The sequence below is a fragment of the Mizuhopecten yessoensis genome, unplaced genomic scaffold, assembly GCF_002113885.1.
Source record: "Mizuhopecten yessoensis strain PY_sf001 unplaced genomic scaffold, ASM211388v2 scaffold2641, whole genome shotgun sequence".
NCBI lineage: Eukaryota > Metazoa > Mollusca > Bivalvia > Pectinida > Pectinidae > Mizuhopecten > Mizuhopecten yessoensis.
Genome location: NW_018404647.1, coordinates 373,813 through 392,002, shown reverse-complemented (window position 1 = coordinate 392,002; position 18,190 = coordinate 373,813). Strand labels below are relative to the sequence as shown.

The window sequence follows — 18,190 nt, the reverse complement described above, 5'->3', positions numbered from 1 at the left end:
GAGAGACTGCACTGCATCAGACATTAAACAAACAAAAATAGAGCTTTCCTTCCAAGATGTAGAAGTATACTATGCCTTTTTAATGTATTTAACATAGTATAAGATTAGTTTTCTTTGTTTCATCTTTGATTGAAGATGTCTCAATAACAATTATGTATGTATGTATGTATGTATGCATGTATGTTTGTATGTAGGTAGGTAGGTATGTAGATAGGTAGGTAGGTATGCATGCATGCATGTATGTATGTATGTGCGTACGTATGTATGTATGCATAAATGAATGTACAAACGAACGAATGAAATATAAAGAATGACGAATGAAAGCCCTCTTGTATGAGGACAAATATTTGTAAGTTTACTGAACCCAGAGCCCCAACTCTGGCAGTATAATCCTTTACCTAAAAACTGGAAAATAAATGTCATTTGAAAAAAAAAACTGACATCACTCGAGATTTTTTATTTTTTTTTAGTTTGATGTACACAATTTCAAACAAGCAAGGAGTTGAAACGTTCAGATATGAGCGATAAAAAATGACGACTAAACACTTTCTATTTAAGATTACTAGAAAAGAGAAACTTGCTAGAGAATGACTGTGATTTGTAAATGAACCATTTAATTAAAGTAAGTCTACTTAATAATTATGCTAATCCGCATAAAGGTAAAGAGAAATATGTATTGTGGTGTGCCATGGAATGAAATGCAATCGTAAATCAAACCTTCCAAACGCATTAATACATTAATTTATTGTCATTGCCCGACTATAAATTTCAATTCTAATTCATATAATGTATAACGAAAAACACACCAGGTCGCGATCGACTACACAGTATATTATGTGTACAGAACTCAAAGAAACATTAAACGGTGATCAAATCAATTATTACAGCAAATATACTTTACACATTTTTTTATTACATAACATTATAAAGTATATAATATCATAACTAGAAGAAAAAAAAATATATTTTACAATTATAACCCTTTGACAGGGTCGATACAAGGGTTTGTCAACACGAAGTAAAATATTCACCTTGGACTGGTGGATATGTTTTTAGCTTGACATTACTATATATGGACATAAAAGGCTAAAATTACGTAATTATTAAATGTCACTTCAAGCATTTTCAAACTTAAATCATTACATGAAACAATAAAACCACCATATTTTGATTAATAACGACTTCCTTTTGTTTATTTGAACATTTACAAATTAAGAATCTTTTTTTTTTACTGACTTCGAATGGTTTTTTTTAACTTAAATTGCTTATTAATAGCTGAGTATTTTGAAAAACGAAAACACTTCTTTAACATTTAGAGTCAATTTTTACCGTGAATTGTTTGATTTCTGTAATGGAACTATAAAATTATAGAATATACAAATTTCCACGTTCCTGATAAACGAATCCAACCCTTTCTGTCTAAACGAACACACTTATTCACCGGAAAGTTTGGCATGTTTCCACACGACACATCAATAATTTTTTTGGAGAAAATCACGTGACCTTCATCAGTCAAATAGAGAAAAAAAGTTTTTAATAAAAAACGTTTTAATATGCATATAAATAATGCATCATACAGTAAATGTTACCTGTACATTATATATTGTACAACGATATATTTCCCTGAGACAAACCTGACAATTAACTCATCATAAAATAACACATTAAAAGCGAATACGAATTAATGATAATAAAATGTGACCAGGCTTGGCGTGATATGTCAGATGACGAAACAAAAAAACAGCCAGTTGGAAATTAAGGCCGCACGTGCACAAGGAATAATTTGGCCACAAGCTTCTACAACTCTTTTTTTTTTTTTGTCATTTTGCAAATTGTTCTTTTTTTCTTGTAGTGTAGAAGATGAAGATAATTTAGGCTATACTTTTTGTACTTTGAATAAACACATTCTTTTATATATAAATCCCTATAAATTGTTTCATATTTCAATCTTTCAACTTTTCATACATAGGTAACTTGTAAACTACTCTTTTGTTTGATTTCTTTTGGAACTCCTCCTCCTTCCTCTTGTTCATTTTCTATGTCTATTTCTTTCAATTTTGCTCTAAACAGCAAACTTTCATGTCCTTCTATTTGTTTGATGTCAATATCAGTGATCTCATTGTTATATATATCCTTTTCGTGTAAGAGAAATGAATCTCCATTTTTCCTTTTCAATCTTTCAGTTTCTTTAACTTTTCCCTCGTTCTCATCCGCGTCCTCTTTGAACATTTTCATTCTCTCCATTTCCTTTTCTTTTTCCTCTTTTTCTTTTTCTTTCAGTAGTTTTATTCTTTCTAACTCTTCCACGTTTTTCTCGTCCTCTAAGAATATTTGCTGACTTTGACCCTCACCTTTTCGCGGCAGAGCCTTGTGAAGCCTTTCCCAGAACCAAGGACTATTTATATCAAGTCCGACCTGTGTCTTCATATGATATTTGACTTCCTCATCAACAATGATCATGTCCTCTTTGAGAGCGGACAATAAGATAAGGTGATTGCTTTTATTACGTAAGGATTTCTCAATGGCTGAACGGAAGGTGAAGAGGGACCATTCATCCTCAAGATGTTCCCCTGACAAAATGAAGAGCGTGTGATGACAGCGTGACACCGCTTCGAGTATATTTTCCTCTTTTGAGGCTCCTGGAGGGAAATCGCGATCTGGTATTATTAAAGTATATCCGTTTTTCTCTAAATCAGCTCGAAGGGCGTTGACAGCAAATTTTCTATCAGTGTCACCATAGGCAAGGAAAGCGTCAAATTGGATTTCGTCTTCTCCTTTATCATCTGTATCATAAGTATTTTGTATACATTTTCTAATATTCGGGAGACCTCGGACTCCACCATTATCAGCAGTGTATTTATAATTTGGCATCGAGTATAATATTTTTTCGCGCAGGAGAGCTTCACCTGTGTGTACAAATCTTCCACGTTTAAGGTACCGTTTAAGTTCCTTGTTTGTCAGTTTTTTTCTTGGTGTGTTGTGGCCTATAACAATGACGTAATTTGTCCTCTTTTCTTTGATTTTTAATTGTGCTTCTCTCCATGCTACTTTGAACATGTCGTGTGTGTCTGTCATTTCGTCCGACAGAATCAGAATCATCCGTTTACTCCGGCGTACGATACTAACTATATTCTCCTGATAGGAAAACCCTGCTACAAAGTCTCTGTTAATCTCACAGATGACGTAATGTTGAGCGTTCTCCTCCAGATACGTGACGATGTTTTTCATCACCCAGTCTGTTACACCCGGACCATGTATGACGACGGCGTCTATTTTCTCCTTTCCGCCTTTCTTGTCCTTGTCGAATGGATGAATGCCACAGTATATATACAAAAGGACCTTCACCTCCAGACGGTATATGTAGAGCAAACCGAGTGCTACCAAAAACACTGCCAGGGATAGCGAGCTAGACACGACTGGAGTGATGACATGTTTCACGGAATCAAAATCCTCTACACATATAAACTCTTTATCAGGTAGACTGACGAACTGTTTCCCATCGTCGTTCTGACTGTTACAAGAAATCTCCGTCCAGTCAGGAATGCGACTTTGGTGATTTAGTATCCATGACTTCATCCACAAGGTATTGCAATCGCAACGGAAAGGATTGTTCTTAAGCATTATCAAAGGAGTTTTCATATCCCTAAATTGAGCTGGGAGAATTGCTAGAAGATTCGAATCAAGATAAAATAGCATCACATTTTTCAAAGAAGATATTGCCGAGCTTTCGATGACCTCTAGGTTATTGTAACTGAGTACGAGTTGTCTTACTCGAGACAGATACGCCTTGTTTTCTAAGATGGAGATGTTGTTTCGATGGAACCACAAGTCAAGTCGACCATCTGGTAGAACACTCGGCAATGCCTCCAAACTCCGATCCCGACAGTCCACGATGATGACCTCCGACACAGATCGCTTGTAGCACCAACACTCTGCTGGACAGTTAGTGACGTTAGTAACACAGTAGGTCTCCTCTGGCTTTACGTTAAGGAGTCGTCTCCCCCTGAGTTCATATGGATACATACAAATCCATTCGGTAAAAAAATATTCTGTACCAGTCAACAGCCCATCACGTTTTAGTTTATGGATCCATTTCGAGAACGTGATAATATTGCAGTCACAAGTGATCCTATTGTTGTCTAGAATGAAATGGAAATGGCGCAGGAGAAGAAGAAGAAAAGTATGTTGGAATTCGGTTAAATTTGGCTGGATCCAGAAAGTTGTTATTGCACTTCCGGTGAGGTCCACCTTTCGTAACGTGTCAGCTGGTTTGTTCAGGTCAAGGTTTGCACTACTGGTCGACTTAATCACGGCATCTGTCAGCCGAGACCAGTTCACGCGAGATGTGATCTCTGTCAAGTTATTGAAGGATATAAATGTGTTCCTGATGTAGGCTGTATTGAGGTAACGTAGGTAGAAAACAATATCAGGCACAACCCTGAGAGGGTTACTATCAAAATACAACATAGTCAGGGTGGAGGAAGTAATAAGAAATGACTTGGCCTCTATCGTCACTAATTTATTGTGCTCTAAATGGATTTCTTGTAGGTGTGATAGAGTCGAGAAAACTCCATTCGGTAGATGTTCCAATGAATTGTTAGCGAGATTGAGATGTACTACATTTGTAACATCTTTAAATAGTTTAGTTGGTAGCGACTCTAAATCATTACTGCTTAAATCAATATGTCGGAGGCTGGTTAATCCTAGGAAAAGACCTTCCGGTACCGACCTCAGTTTATTAAGAGACACGTCAATATGCTGAATACCAACAAGATGGCGAAATGTTAACGACCCTATTTCTATCATTCCATTTCCCGACAACCGAATCATTTGGAGATGACCTTTAAACAGAAAGTTTGATAGATTTGATATTCGATTGAAGTTAAGATTAAGAATTCTTCGGTATAGGTTAGGGTCAAGTTCAATGTTAAAAGGTTTCGCATAATGCTCAAGGAAATATTGCTCCATAGTGAGGTTACCTGTTAACCTGACCGACTGCTCCGTCCAGGGAAAGTCTTTAGGTGGAAGAGTGAGTTGACAGTTAGATATTTCTAAGGACTGAACGTTAGGAATCTTTCGGATAATGGACGGCGGAAGTTCCGTTAGAGACATATTTGTCACAGTCAATTCTGTCATATTAGGGAACACATCAGCGCATCGGAATAGGTCAACGAGGTCCTGTTCCGGATAGCCATAGGAATGAGTAATCCAAATGGATTGCACATTGTAAATGGCATGACATTCTGGGATGGATTTGTTTGACGAGAGACAGTCTGAACCATTTGTATGTATATAGGCTTTGCTTGGTAGGGTGATGGTTTTTAAGTCAACAGCAGTAGATAGACGGTTCAGACTCCTGTAAGTAGTCCTACATCCCTGCATTTGGAAGTAGTACCAGATATGATTTAGGGAATCTCCAACAAACTCACTCATATGAATGATGAAAGGTCGCTGACAATGGATAGCTAATATTGCAACAGCAGGTTCTTGTGTGAAGTTGTAATTATGTAAAATGGTGGTGAGATTTATGTAGCAGTGCATGCCACGCGGAGGCTGAAGTAAATACGCCATCCCCTTAAAGGGCACGTTGTTGCCATGGAGACTGAACATGGTAATAGGTGGAAGAAGGCTCGTCTTGTTCATGCAGGCAGGGATGCCACATACGTCAGCATCACGTGATGACAAAACGCTACCAAACATAAATAAACTGATAAAGACTTGGATTTCCATAAAATGTCCCGTTTTCATGGCTTTGACGATGATGATGACGATTATTATGGAATATGAAAGTTGCTAGATTTCTGGAGTTCCTGATCACCATCACTTTACACCACGCTGATGTCGTTCCATTTCATTACCACCACTGATCCAGCATCATGCAAGATATCTCTGTAATTAGTGAAGGAATGTACATTTAATATGTGTGTTACAAAAGATAAATCAATCAGGGTAGTTATCGTTTAAGTTTTAGCCGACAACATGTATAAAACACCATGTTTGCATTATTTTATTTCCTTTCAAGCGACTTAATATAACATCAATGCATTTGTATTCTAAGCAATGGCTCGTCAAACGTTGCAATCATAAATAATTTTGTATTTTATATTAATGTTCGAACAATTCTTTTTGTTTTCAATAACTGTATATATATATATACTTTATGTTATGAATGTATTCAATAATTGTAAAAATATATATGTGCAATAAAAATATGTGTGCACTTAAAATATATTTATATTCAATAATATGTTCACATATGTTCTAAAAATACATCAGAGGTGGTATCGTTTCTAAGTTACAGTTAGGTTTCAAACTTAATACATTGTAAAGTGTAATATGTGTCCACTCATTTTTTGGCGTCCATTGACACAAAAAACACCTTACACAACCATGAATAAGTGCATCGATTTTTCCTTAAGAAAACGTACTATTTCTAAAATCATTCTTCTATAGTTATCAACATTCTTCTACCGTTGTCACTGTAAATAATTTAACGCATTAGAGCTAGCGTAAATAGCACATAAATACGAATACTGATAAAACAAGTGCGTTCACAGAAAATATGCCACCGTATGACCTCCTGGATCATGTCAGCGCTAATTAAACATAGCCCCTTAGATGTCGCTGTGGCCATTTAACAAAGTATGCTGTATTAATGATGAGTAAGAACCATAAATGTCTAGTGTCAGTCATTTGAAAACAGTGACCATGTAAATAAATGTTATTCGCTGTGTGCATTGTAAGCTTCACACAAACAAAACTCCCCTTCCCATATATGAATAAAGAACCAAAATAACCCTCCTCTGAAAAAAATAATAAAATAAAATACGAAACAATTTTATTTGTCTGCCTAATTTCTTGTAGGAACGGAAAAGCAACGATTCAAACCATCAGAACAAGACGTGAAACAAAGTTACGTTCACTTGTCAAACGCGCGCGCGCATTCAATTAAATAGTGGTCCACTCTATCATTTATCATTACTTGTCATTGATCACAATATTAATTAAAGTGTCAGAATGCCATTTTATGAGTTTTTGACTTATACGATACAGTGACAGATGACGTCAGCGTTTCAGTGTCACAGTCGGTGGTAAAGACGACGTCCTCATTTCAATGTTAGAGCAGTATGTATGACGACGTCAGCATTTCAGTGTTAATAGTCAATAGTTTAAATGACGTCAGGGTCTAATATGTATTTCTTACCTTTATTCAATCAAATCTTCTATAAGATTCAATGAAAACTAAATTGATCACTAATGCCAACTTCAACTTGGTTACGCTATGGAAATGTTTACACACACGAAAACAACCGACTATTAAAAGAATATCATTTATAATGTCTTCCATGGGTTGTCTCTTTTAATTGTCCCGTGGCGAGATGACACATGCTCATATAAAGTAATCTCACTACAGCAGGTAAAAAACACAACAGTAATAATGATGGCATTATACAAGCAACCACATTAACACAAGTCTAATCAAGTGCATGTCATCTCAGGAGAGACGTTATAGCCACATTCCACTATGGCTGATTCCTCATACCTTTACGTCGATCGGTACACTGTTATCAAAAGAAATTATTATCAAAGCTATATAACTTTTTAAGTGAAATATATTTCCCGCTGTAATAATAAAAAAAAGTGTAACGAAAATGTGTACATCAGTTAGCATTTAGAAAATTCTATTTATTGAAATCTATAATGCGTAGCAGCAAATCATCTCTCTCGAAATATTAACAGAATGGCAGTATATAAGACATCATTCCAACGATCTTTTTATTATCTTACGTTGTTGTCATTTAATAAATAGCCACACATGTTGTGTCATAATACGTACATTACCTTATCCGATTTTAATCAACGTACATTTACATAAGATATCCATAAACAATGTCATAAATGAGTAGAACTTTGCTAATTGGTAGATTTGTATAATCTGTCAAAACTCGAACTCGACCTAATTATAGATGTAAGTTTATAACCGTCACCTCCAGTAAAATAAAACAATTTAAACTAATCAAATTTCTATTAAACATCAACATTATTCCGCTAAGGAATATAGAAGTCATATAAACTTTAAAAGTATATTTGCATTTGTTAAGTTTTAAATTAAAACAATTAAATATTAATAAGTAATAAATTGTCAGCTCACGTCCATTATAGGCATAAACGTAATATAACACATACCTGCTAAATATTTCCAAACAATTATTGTTGTTGTTAATAGGTCCGATCCCAAAATTGTATAACATGCTAATCAAAATATAAACGTCTTTCCAAGTCCAGATTATGTCGGTAGATCTTCGTGCATTGCATCGTCCACAATAGGCTTCTGTCTCTATTCGCTATGGTCCTAGCACAGACGCTTGTTGGTCGCTTGTCGACACTGATCTTGTATAGGTCGAGCAATTAGTCGTATTTTACCTGTCTTACAGGTAGGAGGACAAGTGGCCGCTTCTCTGAGAGAAACATAACTCACAGCCCAGTCAGGACCCCAGGTGACTACGGTAATAGTTTATGTAGGGTCTGTTGCTATTTTGCATATATCACGCGTGTTGTTGTCAGTTTATATATTCACATGTGAGTTTACTGCAAATCATTTTATTTTCAAGGATACTTATTTTCGTGATTGCAATACAAATTACTTATTCACGAAAACTTAAAGTTCGAGAAGAGACAATAACTGGTTTACTATACATATCTATCATTTCATTCATTATGTGTTATTGATTTTCATTTCAACAGATTGTATTGACAGACGTAATAGTCAAATGGATTGAATAACTGGCAAGCCTATATTACTTCTTTTCATCTGTGGCTCAAAATTGGATCGAATATATATATACAATGTAGTTACAATAATAATGATTAATTAATTTAAGGATACTTTGAAATGAACAATTATATATATATGGATAAAGAGTAATAATAATTAAAGGTTCAGGGGAAGATAACTCCAACATGATAAACACAACCGGGACATCACAATAACAATACACAAACAACTCACAATCATACATCCAACACACATACAATTATTATTTTCTAATTAGATAATTCATAGTCAAAAGCAGTATATCATATGTACAGTAAGAGTAGACTGTGACCAAAAGTGCATGTGCATGTATGTGCACAGGTCATTGCTACTAATACTGTTTATGAGTGAATAAGTACAAATTTAAATAATGCGACAGAAAGGCAATATATTAATATGTTTATTATGTTGAATAGAAAATAAACAAGATATAACAAACCTACTCAACTGTCATCTCATTTATCATTATACACCAAAAACGTTTATACAAATGTACTTTCTTATTCGATTAAAAGTTCAGATTAAAACAAGACATATATATTTGATTTACTATATCTCAATATAATGCATCATGGCTTTCTACGTCATCAACAAATTAAAACGCCTAGTTTTTCCGATAAAAATCTGAATGTGACTTACCATGTCTGTTTATATTCAGATCACATGAAGGACAACCTTGAACAAATATATTAAAATACATATGGTTAATTTATGATTACTAATAGTATTCAAAGAAGTAAACAAAGCATTTCGTTGTTCGATATATAGTGGACAATTGAAGAAATAACGAGAGGCTGTTTCGTATTCAAAAGAACAAGAACAAGTTGGACTATCTTATAAATGGTCATGATTTAAATCAGAATTTAAATTAATACAGGAATTTCTTAATTGGCAAAGCATAATATTTACCCTTCTTTCACCGTCATTTTTAAACATTGTAGTAACTTCTCTGTCATTAACTTTATCTTTATTTTGTAATTTTTTAAACAGAGCAAGAGATTGAGACTTCAACATATCAGTATCCATAGTGTTGACATTGCGGCACATACAGGGGGAAAATTGTCAAAATAGTTATTAGTTCTACATATAGGTGGGTTAAAGAGTTTGGTTTGTCTAAGAGAGTAGAGATTGTTATTCTGGTTGTTAATAAAAGGATTTGTGACATCTTGTAAGTATTGAGGTGAGAGTCCATGCATTATCTTATATATCATTATTTGTTTATGTTTATACCTTCTTGCAGACAGTGTTTCCCAACCAAGCTCATTATAGAGTTTAATGTGTGATGTCCCTGAACGAAGACCAGTTATAATCCTAGCTGCTTCTAGTTGTACAAATTCTAGTTATTCAATAGATTGTAAGGTGCAAGTATCCCATACAATGTCTGCATACTCCAAAATTGGTCTTATAAATGCAATATATATTTTAATTAATGATTTACGACCTACCTTAGATTTGATATAACGAAGAATATTTAATCTGTTGTATGTTTTTTCATATATAATCTGTATGTGCTGTTTCCATGATGCATCGTCTGTAAAAGTAAGTCCTAAATGTTGATGTGTTTTTGAATCAGTGATTTGATTGTTTTGGAAGGATATTGGGGGTTGTACGTGGTTATGTGTTCTAGAAAATACAACTGACTTAGTTTTATTTGGGTTAAAATGTATATCCCATATATATGCCCACTCAATAGATCCCTGAGGTACCCCCTGCATTTATAGTCCAAAATGAGAGTGATATCCTTCAGTACTAACTCTTTGCATTCTGTCTGTTAAATAATAAAAAGTTCGAGAAGAGACAATATCTGGTTTAATATACAAATCTATCATTTCATTCATTATGTGTAATTGATGTTTAAAATAATATTTATTTGCTATATTTTCTCTTTATGTGATTAGAAATAGCATCACCAGATCATGGATTCAAACAGTACCAGGGAGAGGCAATGTTTATATGTAAGATAATGATTAGCAGCTTAGAGCTCATACACATTAGGGTACAATTACTATTCTACTTATCATAATTTCATAGTACATTCACATCACTGCTCCTTTTCACACATGCAAGTTATAACCTTTATTTTCACTACAAAACCTTAGATACTAGCAAAGTATTGTAATAAGTTGGATAAAAAACATTTGGCAGCAAAAAATACTAGGTCATAATACAGCAACTCCGATCGTCTCCAAAACAACTGAACAACTAGATTTTGAAATGACATCACCGCATCACATTCACATCTTGGCTATTTGTGTATGTGGTATACCTACATACTTTATAAATAGTACGGACTAGGCTGTGCTGTTGCTATAACAAAAACGTAGTACAGCTGTAGACGACAGGTTACAAAGTGTTTCATTGAAGTGATTATCTGTGACAAATGATCTATTAAACACCACTGATGTATGTGTTGAAAATACATGTGAGATATATATGTTCTTTTGGTATGTCGGATATCCCTCGTCTCAGGACATTAACAAAATATACAACAGCCAATTGCGTGCTCGAACATCAATTCACAAAATAATGACAAACAAGGCAAAACAGAAGGATGGACCGAGCAATAAGTCGTTGTTTACTTGTACATGCGTGGGAGGACAGACGCGTGCCTTTTTGACAGGATGAAAACCCACAGCTATGACAATAGGCTACTACGGTAATAGTTCACGTACAATGCACGTTCTGTTGGTTTGTACATTGCTATCTCATACACCGACACAGTTCCTCACATGTTGGTATCCACGATAAACATCTGCTTTCAAAAGAAAATTAAACTATTTGTTCACAGTGAATACAAAACATATTTTGTTTGAACAACATTACACGGACAGAGATGCTGAAAAGGTTAATAAGTGGCAAAACCTACATGACAGTAAACTTCATTTATCATTAAAACGACTATTTGCACAACCTCTCAAATGAAACAAGAGGCCCATGGGCCTTAACGGTCACCTGAGTCCTACAGTATTTAATTTTGTTGTTGAAATATGTACCAAATTTGAGTAAAAAATAGTTAAGTATAATGTTAACTTAACTTTGTCAGGACCATGAGCTGATCATTCCTAGACTGATTTTCAGTGAGATCGGCCTATTAGAACTTGTTTTTAAGTTTGGGACAGGTATTTACAACATAGCGGCCATGGCAGCAAATTGTATTTCTGATTGACCCGAAAAATAACAACACTTTGTTAGGACCATGCTTTGATCATTCCTACAAAGTTTCAATTCAATCGGCCAAGTAGAACTTTACTTTAAGTTTGAAATAGTTTTCAAAATGGCGGCCGTGGTGGCCATATTGGATTTCTGAACGACCCGAAAAATAACAACACTTTGTCAGGACCATGAGTCGATCATTCCTACAAACTTTCAGTTCAATCGGCCCAGCAGAACTTGACTTAAAGTTTGAAATAGTTTTTCAAAATGGCGGCCGTGGTGGCCATATTGGATTTCTGAACGACCCGAAAAATAACAACACTTTGTCAGGACCATGAGCTGATCATTCCTACCAACTTTCAGTTCAATCGGCCGAGCAGAACTTGACTTTAAGTTTGAAATATTTGTTCAAAATGGCGGCCGTGGCGGCCATATTGGATTTCTGAGCGACCCGAAAAATAACAACACTTTGTCAGGACCATAAGGCGATCATTCCTACTAACTTTCAGTTCAATCGGCCCAGCAGAATTTGACTTTAGGTTGAAATGTAAAATGTTAACGGACGACGGACGACGACGGACGAAAACGGATAGCAATAGGTATATAGCTCAAGTGACCTAAAAACTATTATAAAAAAATGCTTATTATAGAGTGAATTGTATATTTCCTGTCAATAAACATTAGTTTAGTATGCAAGCTTACGAAAGATTTGAAACAAAATTAACATGTAATAATACAATCAATTTATAAGATACATATAGGCAAATAGGGCAATAACAAGATATACCGAAGTACACATCGACTGAGTGATTGGTTGTTTAATTATCCTATAGGAGGAACAGGTGCCCGCTCTCCTGAGAGGAACATAACTTACAGTTCAGTCAGGTCCTCAGGGGACTAGTTACTTTATGTATGTATTGTAGGCTTTTGCATTATATATTTGTGTTTTTTTACTTGTTATTTCCTTATGTGTTGTAACACTTTAACGGCCTACATAAGTAACGATTGCTTTCCGCCTTCAACATAATTATACATGCTAGATAACATGCTTTTAATACTTACGGTATCTGTCTATTACATTGAAATAAGGTTATTGATATGAACAGATTTGAGAGCCAAATGCACTTAGAAATTGTTTTTTCTTCAAGTTTTTACATTATTTGACCCATGTCTCTGAGAATAAGTACATATGTGTAAATATGTTTGATTTTAACAAGCATTACAGTACTCAAAGAAAACAATTTATAAGCATAATATCGGAACTCTATGCCTTACCGTTCTTTAAAAGAAATAGTTTGAAAATCTTGGAAGACTACTTGAGTATTGAGCAGGAGGAACAGGCGCCCATTTTTTTTTATAGGAACGTAACTTACAGCTCAGACAGGTCCTCAATCGCCTAGTTAGTTTGTACAGTTTCGTCTGGACGCATGAGCGTGGTGTTGTTTTTCGAATATTAGGGGAAATTACCTAATATTGAATGTTTTTACTTCATCGGGTTTTTTTTATTTTATTTTTTATTAAACATAACACCCGTCAAGGTATTATTGTCCTTTTTTTGGAAGGACAGAAACTTATTTACTTAATATTTCCTTATGTGTGGTACACATAACCCATAGATATGAAGTACCAAACAACTGTATGGTGCAGGAAATAATTTTTGGCATGCTCTATCAATTACCATATTGTATAGGTACAATCACGTATGTGTGTTACGATCATCTACCAGGGAAGTAAGTATGCAAACAATGTATCTATTGGAAAATATACCGAAAACACTATAAACATGTAGGAACTTTGTGTATAAAATAATATTTGAAGTTTTCTTTATAGCAATTTTATATTTCAGATAATACTAGCAACTGCTATTCAAACGAAGCCTGGGGCGATGAAGTGATTTACAGAGTCGGTATAATTGTTTCTATCCTCACTTTCCTTAACCCGATGCGATTTCCCGTGAATTGACATGGCAATGTTAAATTGGCAATGCATAATTCACACAGGTTATATAGTTTTAATTAATTATTGCCACAAATTGGTATAATATGTGTCGCAAAAGGCTAAAAATTAGAAAAAATGAAGTTGTATGCGCAACAGACACTTTTCTCATTTGAGAAGTATTATACTTATTCATGTCATAATGCAAGACGGACAACGTACATTGCACCACGGTGTAAGGTCAGAGGTGCTTTGTGCCAGGTGAGTTAAAATAGGAAACATAGGATCAACAATGTGTTTTAATATATATAGAAATATTTAATGCATGAAGGTAATAACAAGTTGACTCCACTACAACATTAATCTCATATTACTCTTAATAAATTCCTAACAATAGCAAAACACAAATAACAGCTGTTCACTGCTACCTTAACTTCAATTTATTTCTAGGAAATTACTACAACAATGACCAGTTAACGAAGTCCTTAGTCCAGTTGTACGTTTATTGTCCAGTTGCAATAGACTTTTGACCAAGACCGACAACGAAATCCACAGCAAAGTTGTACTGGACCCATTACCTAAGCCCACGATCCAATGACATTGGACTAATGTTTTTAAGTCCAAGGCTCAGTTATACTGGACTACTACGTCAAAGGTTAAGTTCTACAAGACCAATACATAAGTCCAAGGACCAGTTGTATTGGACCATTACTTAATTCTACAGTCCATACCGGACCAATACATTAGTCGACAGTGATGTAGTAATGGGGTACAATACTGTGTGAAGTTATATATTTTGAGGATATTTAAATATCAAAGGCAATATAAACACCATGAAGAGGAAGGATACACGTCAGCTTGATGACATGACAACATGAAATGAATTATGTAGTACTTGGAAAATCGAATTTTCACCCTTGAGACTAAAAACAAATTCACTCAGTGTTCAATTTGCCTAGTTATACTTATCGGTATTTCTTTTGTAAATACCTCACCTACCAGTAATATTTGTGATAATTTTTTACATTTATATAATTTTTGATAAACATTTCGTCCTTAAGGGTGCACAAAATTCCTGTTTTCATGGTACAGCTCAAAATGTTAGTAAATCGTTTGGAAATATTTGTTTGGAAAGTCTATTTCATATTGTTTCATTACACTATCAAAGCTAAAGCAGCTGACACCACATGTAAACAATAACCATACCCAAGTAACAATGTATATGACACAAACATAGAAAGGTATCAAAAGTGTAAAATTGTTATATCTATATTTATTTCGCACAAAACATAAATGTTCATCTTTCAAATGTTTACAGAAAAAGATCAACAATAAGAAAATCTCTTCATATGTTACGCTGTCAAAGTTTGCCTTCTTGCACTTTCTTAATACATACAACCCGGTTTTGATATTAAAACCATAATCCATCTTCTATTAATGGTGTAGCGTCTTTGCACTATGTTTGAATGCTTGTTTAAAAACGTAATACATAAGAGGATCATTTATGTAGTTGTTTTCTATTGAATACCATAAACTACATATATTTCAAAAGGATGGCAGAATGCTGATTTTTCCCAAAGTGTATTTTGCTATAGGAGTTAAGTGTAAATTGTTTTCAATGGAAAAAGTATTATATTTTGTTAGATTTTTATCATTTATATGATAATAGGGCGGCCATATGGGCCCCGACGCTCACACGAGTATACATCGAAATTGTCTCGGCCGATCAAACGCTACACTCGTCTTTGTAGTTTTTCTGAGTGGCACGAAATTAACAATATTTGTTTGGGACCTCATAAGAAAATGTTGGTGTCAATCAGAGCATCTGTTCTTGAGAATTTTTTAAAGCCTATCAGATGATAGAGCAGCCATCTTAGATTTCAAAAGGGAAACGAAAGTAGGAAAATTGTTGGGATTCTCATAAGAAACATGTGTACAAAGTTTAGTGTCAATCAGTGCAGCCGTTCCCGAGAACGAGTCGTAAATTAAAAGCCTCAGTCAATAAGAGGCCAGGGCAGTCATCATGATTTTTTTTTGTATTTGGACAATAGGTAAGTACATTTGTACTAAATTTTGAGTCGATCGGTGCAGCCGTTCTTGAGGAGTTTAAAGTATCTCAGCCAATCTTAGGCTAGGGCAACCATCGTGAATTTTCAGATTGGCACCATAAATAAGACCACTCGTATGAAGTGATTTGCTTCAGTCATTCTTGAGAAGAAGTTGAAATTGTCTAAGTTAAGCAGATGCTAGGACAGCAATCTTGTATTGCACGGGAAACAGGAGACTTTTTGACCTCGAAAAGACCTCGAAAAGAACATTTGTACCGAGTTTGGAGCTGCTACTGAGAAGCAGTCGAAAATAGCTCAGTCCATTACAGGCCAAGCCAGTCATCTTAAATTTTCGGATCGGCGCGAATAGAATGATGTCAATCGCTTCAGCCATTCAAAGAAGATGTCGATTTTTTTCCAGCAAATCAGACGCTAGGGGTGGCCATCTGGCATTTCGGATCGGCATAAATAGTATTAACACTTGTTGGGGACCACGGAAGAAAACAAAACAACACTACCAAGAGTACCAAGTTTAAAGTCAACCAGTGCAGACGTTCCTGAGAAAAATCGGAGGCCAGTGTAGTCATTTCGAATTTTTGAATCGGCACTAAAAAATGAAAACTTGTCGGAAGCCTCATGTCAAAAATTGAATAAATTAAGATTATTTGTACCATTTTGGAGTCAATTGGTACAGCCGTTCTTCAGATGAAGTCAAACATTTTTTCATCCAATCATATGCTAGGGCAGTCATCTTGGATTTTCGGATTGAAGAAAGAACATTTGTTAGGGATCTTTAAAGGAACAGTTCTGCCATTCTTGAGAATAAGTCGAAATTGTTTCAGCCCTTCCACAATACTTCAGGGGTTGTGCTAATCTTCAAAGGACAGATATCCGCCAAGCGATTTGTTAGGTTGTTTTACCCGAGACTAATTAAATAGCTAGCTCCGTGCCTTCAATTTGGCTATGACATATTCCAGGGGTGCAGAGAGCATAATTCATTGTAACCCCTGAGGTATGGAGGATAGTATCAGCTAATCAGACGCAAGGGCAGCTATACTTATGTTTGGATCGGCACGAAAAGTATGAACATTTGTTGGGGACGTCATAAGGAGCAGTTGTACAAACTGTAGAGCCAATCAGTGCAGCTATTCATGAGGAGAAGTCGAAAATGTCTCAGCCATCAAAGGTCAGATCAGCCATTTTGAGTTTTCGGATTGGCACTAAAAGTATGAACCCTAAGCTTGTTGGGGACCTCATAAAGATCATTTGTTCAAAGTTTGAAAAAGAAGTCGAAAATAATTGCTAGGGCAAATTTTCAAATCGCCACAAAAAGGAGTAATCCTTGATGTGGACCACAAAAGAAACATTTTTACTATGCTTCAAGTTAATCGGTTCAGTGGTCCTGAAGGGGACGAAATCGTTAATTGGTAACGCATAATGGACGATACACAACGGCAGATGGCAATACATCGCCAATGGCAATGTTACTGCATTAAAAACGGGACGGGATTAGTGGTAAAACATTTGGGGCCATGACTTCACGCTTGATGAAACGTTGTGACACGTTTAATATGTACATTGTTTATAAAGTAAATATTTGATATAACATATTTCCAAACTGACGAAGCTATTGAAGGTTTAGCATTATCTGGTAAATTTCGCTTAAAGAAATTGTTATTAATTACATACAGTAATATAAATACTTAAGTTTGTGTACTAAACCACAACAGATTCTTTCAGCACTTTAACTGCATCTGGTAGCTTTTTATGCAGGGAATAGAAATTACCGTTTTGATTGGCCAATATAAATAAGTGAAATATATGATATTTTCATAGGCTTTTTATGGAATTCTACAAAGGTGGATATCACCTCTAAAAATACAAGTAAAAGCTATCTATAACAAGGCTTTCCTATATACTGTTGTGGTCAAAAAGATCACATAAACTTAAAAATTTCTCAACAGCTTTTGGGAGGGATTTGCTTCCCCCTGAACCTCTAACTTGAAAGCATACAGACATATTCATTTCAGCTATACCATTGTCTATCACACACATAATGTATACACTACAGGACCCAGGTGTTGAAGCCTGATCTCTTATCAAGTTGCAAATACAACTTTTCAAAACATGTTTTTTGAGGAGGAATATCTAAATATTCACAAATATTTTTGTGTTTCTTGTCTATGGACGATTTCAGAATGCTATATATACAGAATAAATTGCTAACTTGATTGAATTT

The 18,190-nt window shown here is 35.0% G+C and overlaps 1 protein-coding gene across 1 annotated transcript; it reads right to left on the bottom strand.

Moving 5' to 3' along the window:
* Window positions 1-1,188: 1,188 nt before the first annotated feature.
* On the bottom strand, window positions 1,189-8,480 carry LOC110446219 (toll-like receptor 6). Its single transcript, XM_021491258.1, has 2 exons — window positions 8,188-8,480; window positions 1,189-5,889 (listed from the first exon to the last, which is right to left on the bottom strand). Exon 2 carries the CDS (start codon window positions 5,746-5,748, stop codon window positions 1,960-1,962), a length of 3,789 nt encoding a protein of 1,262 aa, XP_021346933.1. The 5' UTR covers window positions 5,749-5,889; window positions 8,188-8,480; the 3' UTR covers window positions 1,189-1,959.
* Window positions 8,481-18,190: the final 9,710 nt, after the last annotated feature.

What these genes read in the sequence shown, in the direction of transcription:
- LOC110446219 (XM_021491258.1), bottom strand. Translation starts at nt 5,748, where the DNA reads ATGAAAACGGGACATTTTATGGAAATCCAAGTCTTTATCAGTTTATTT.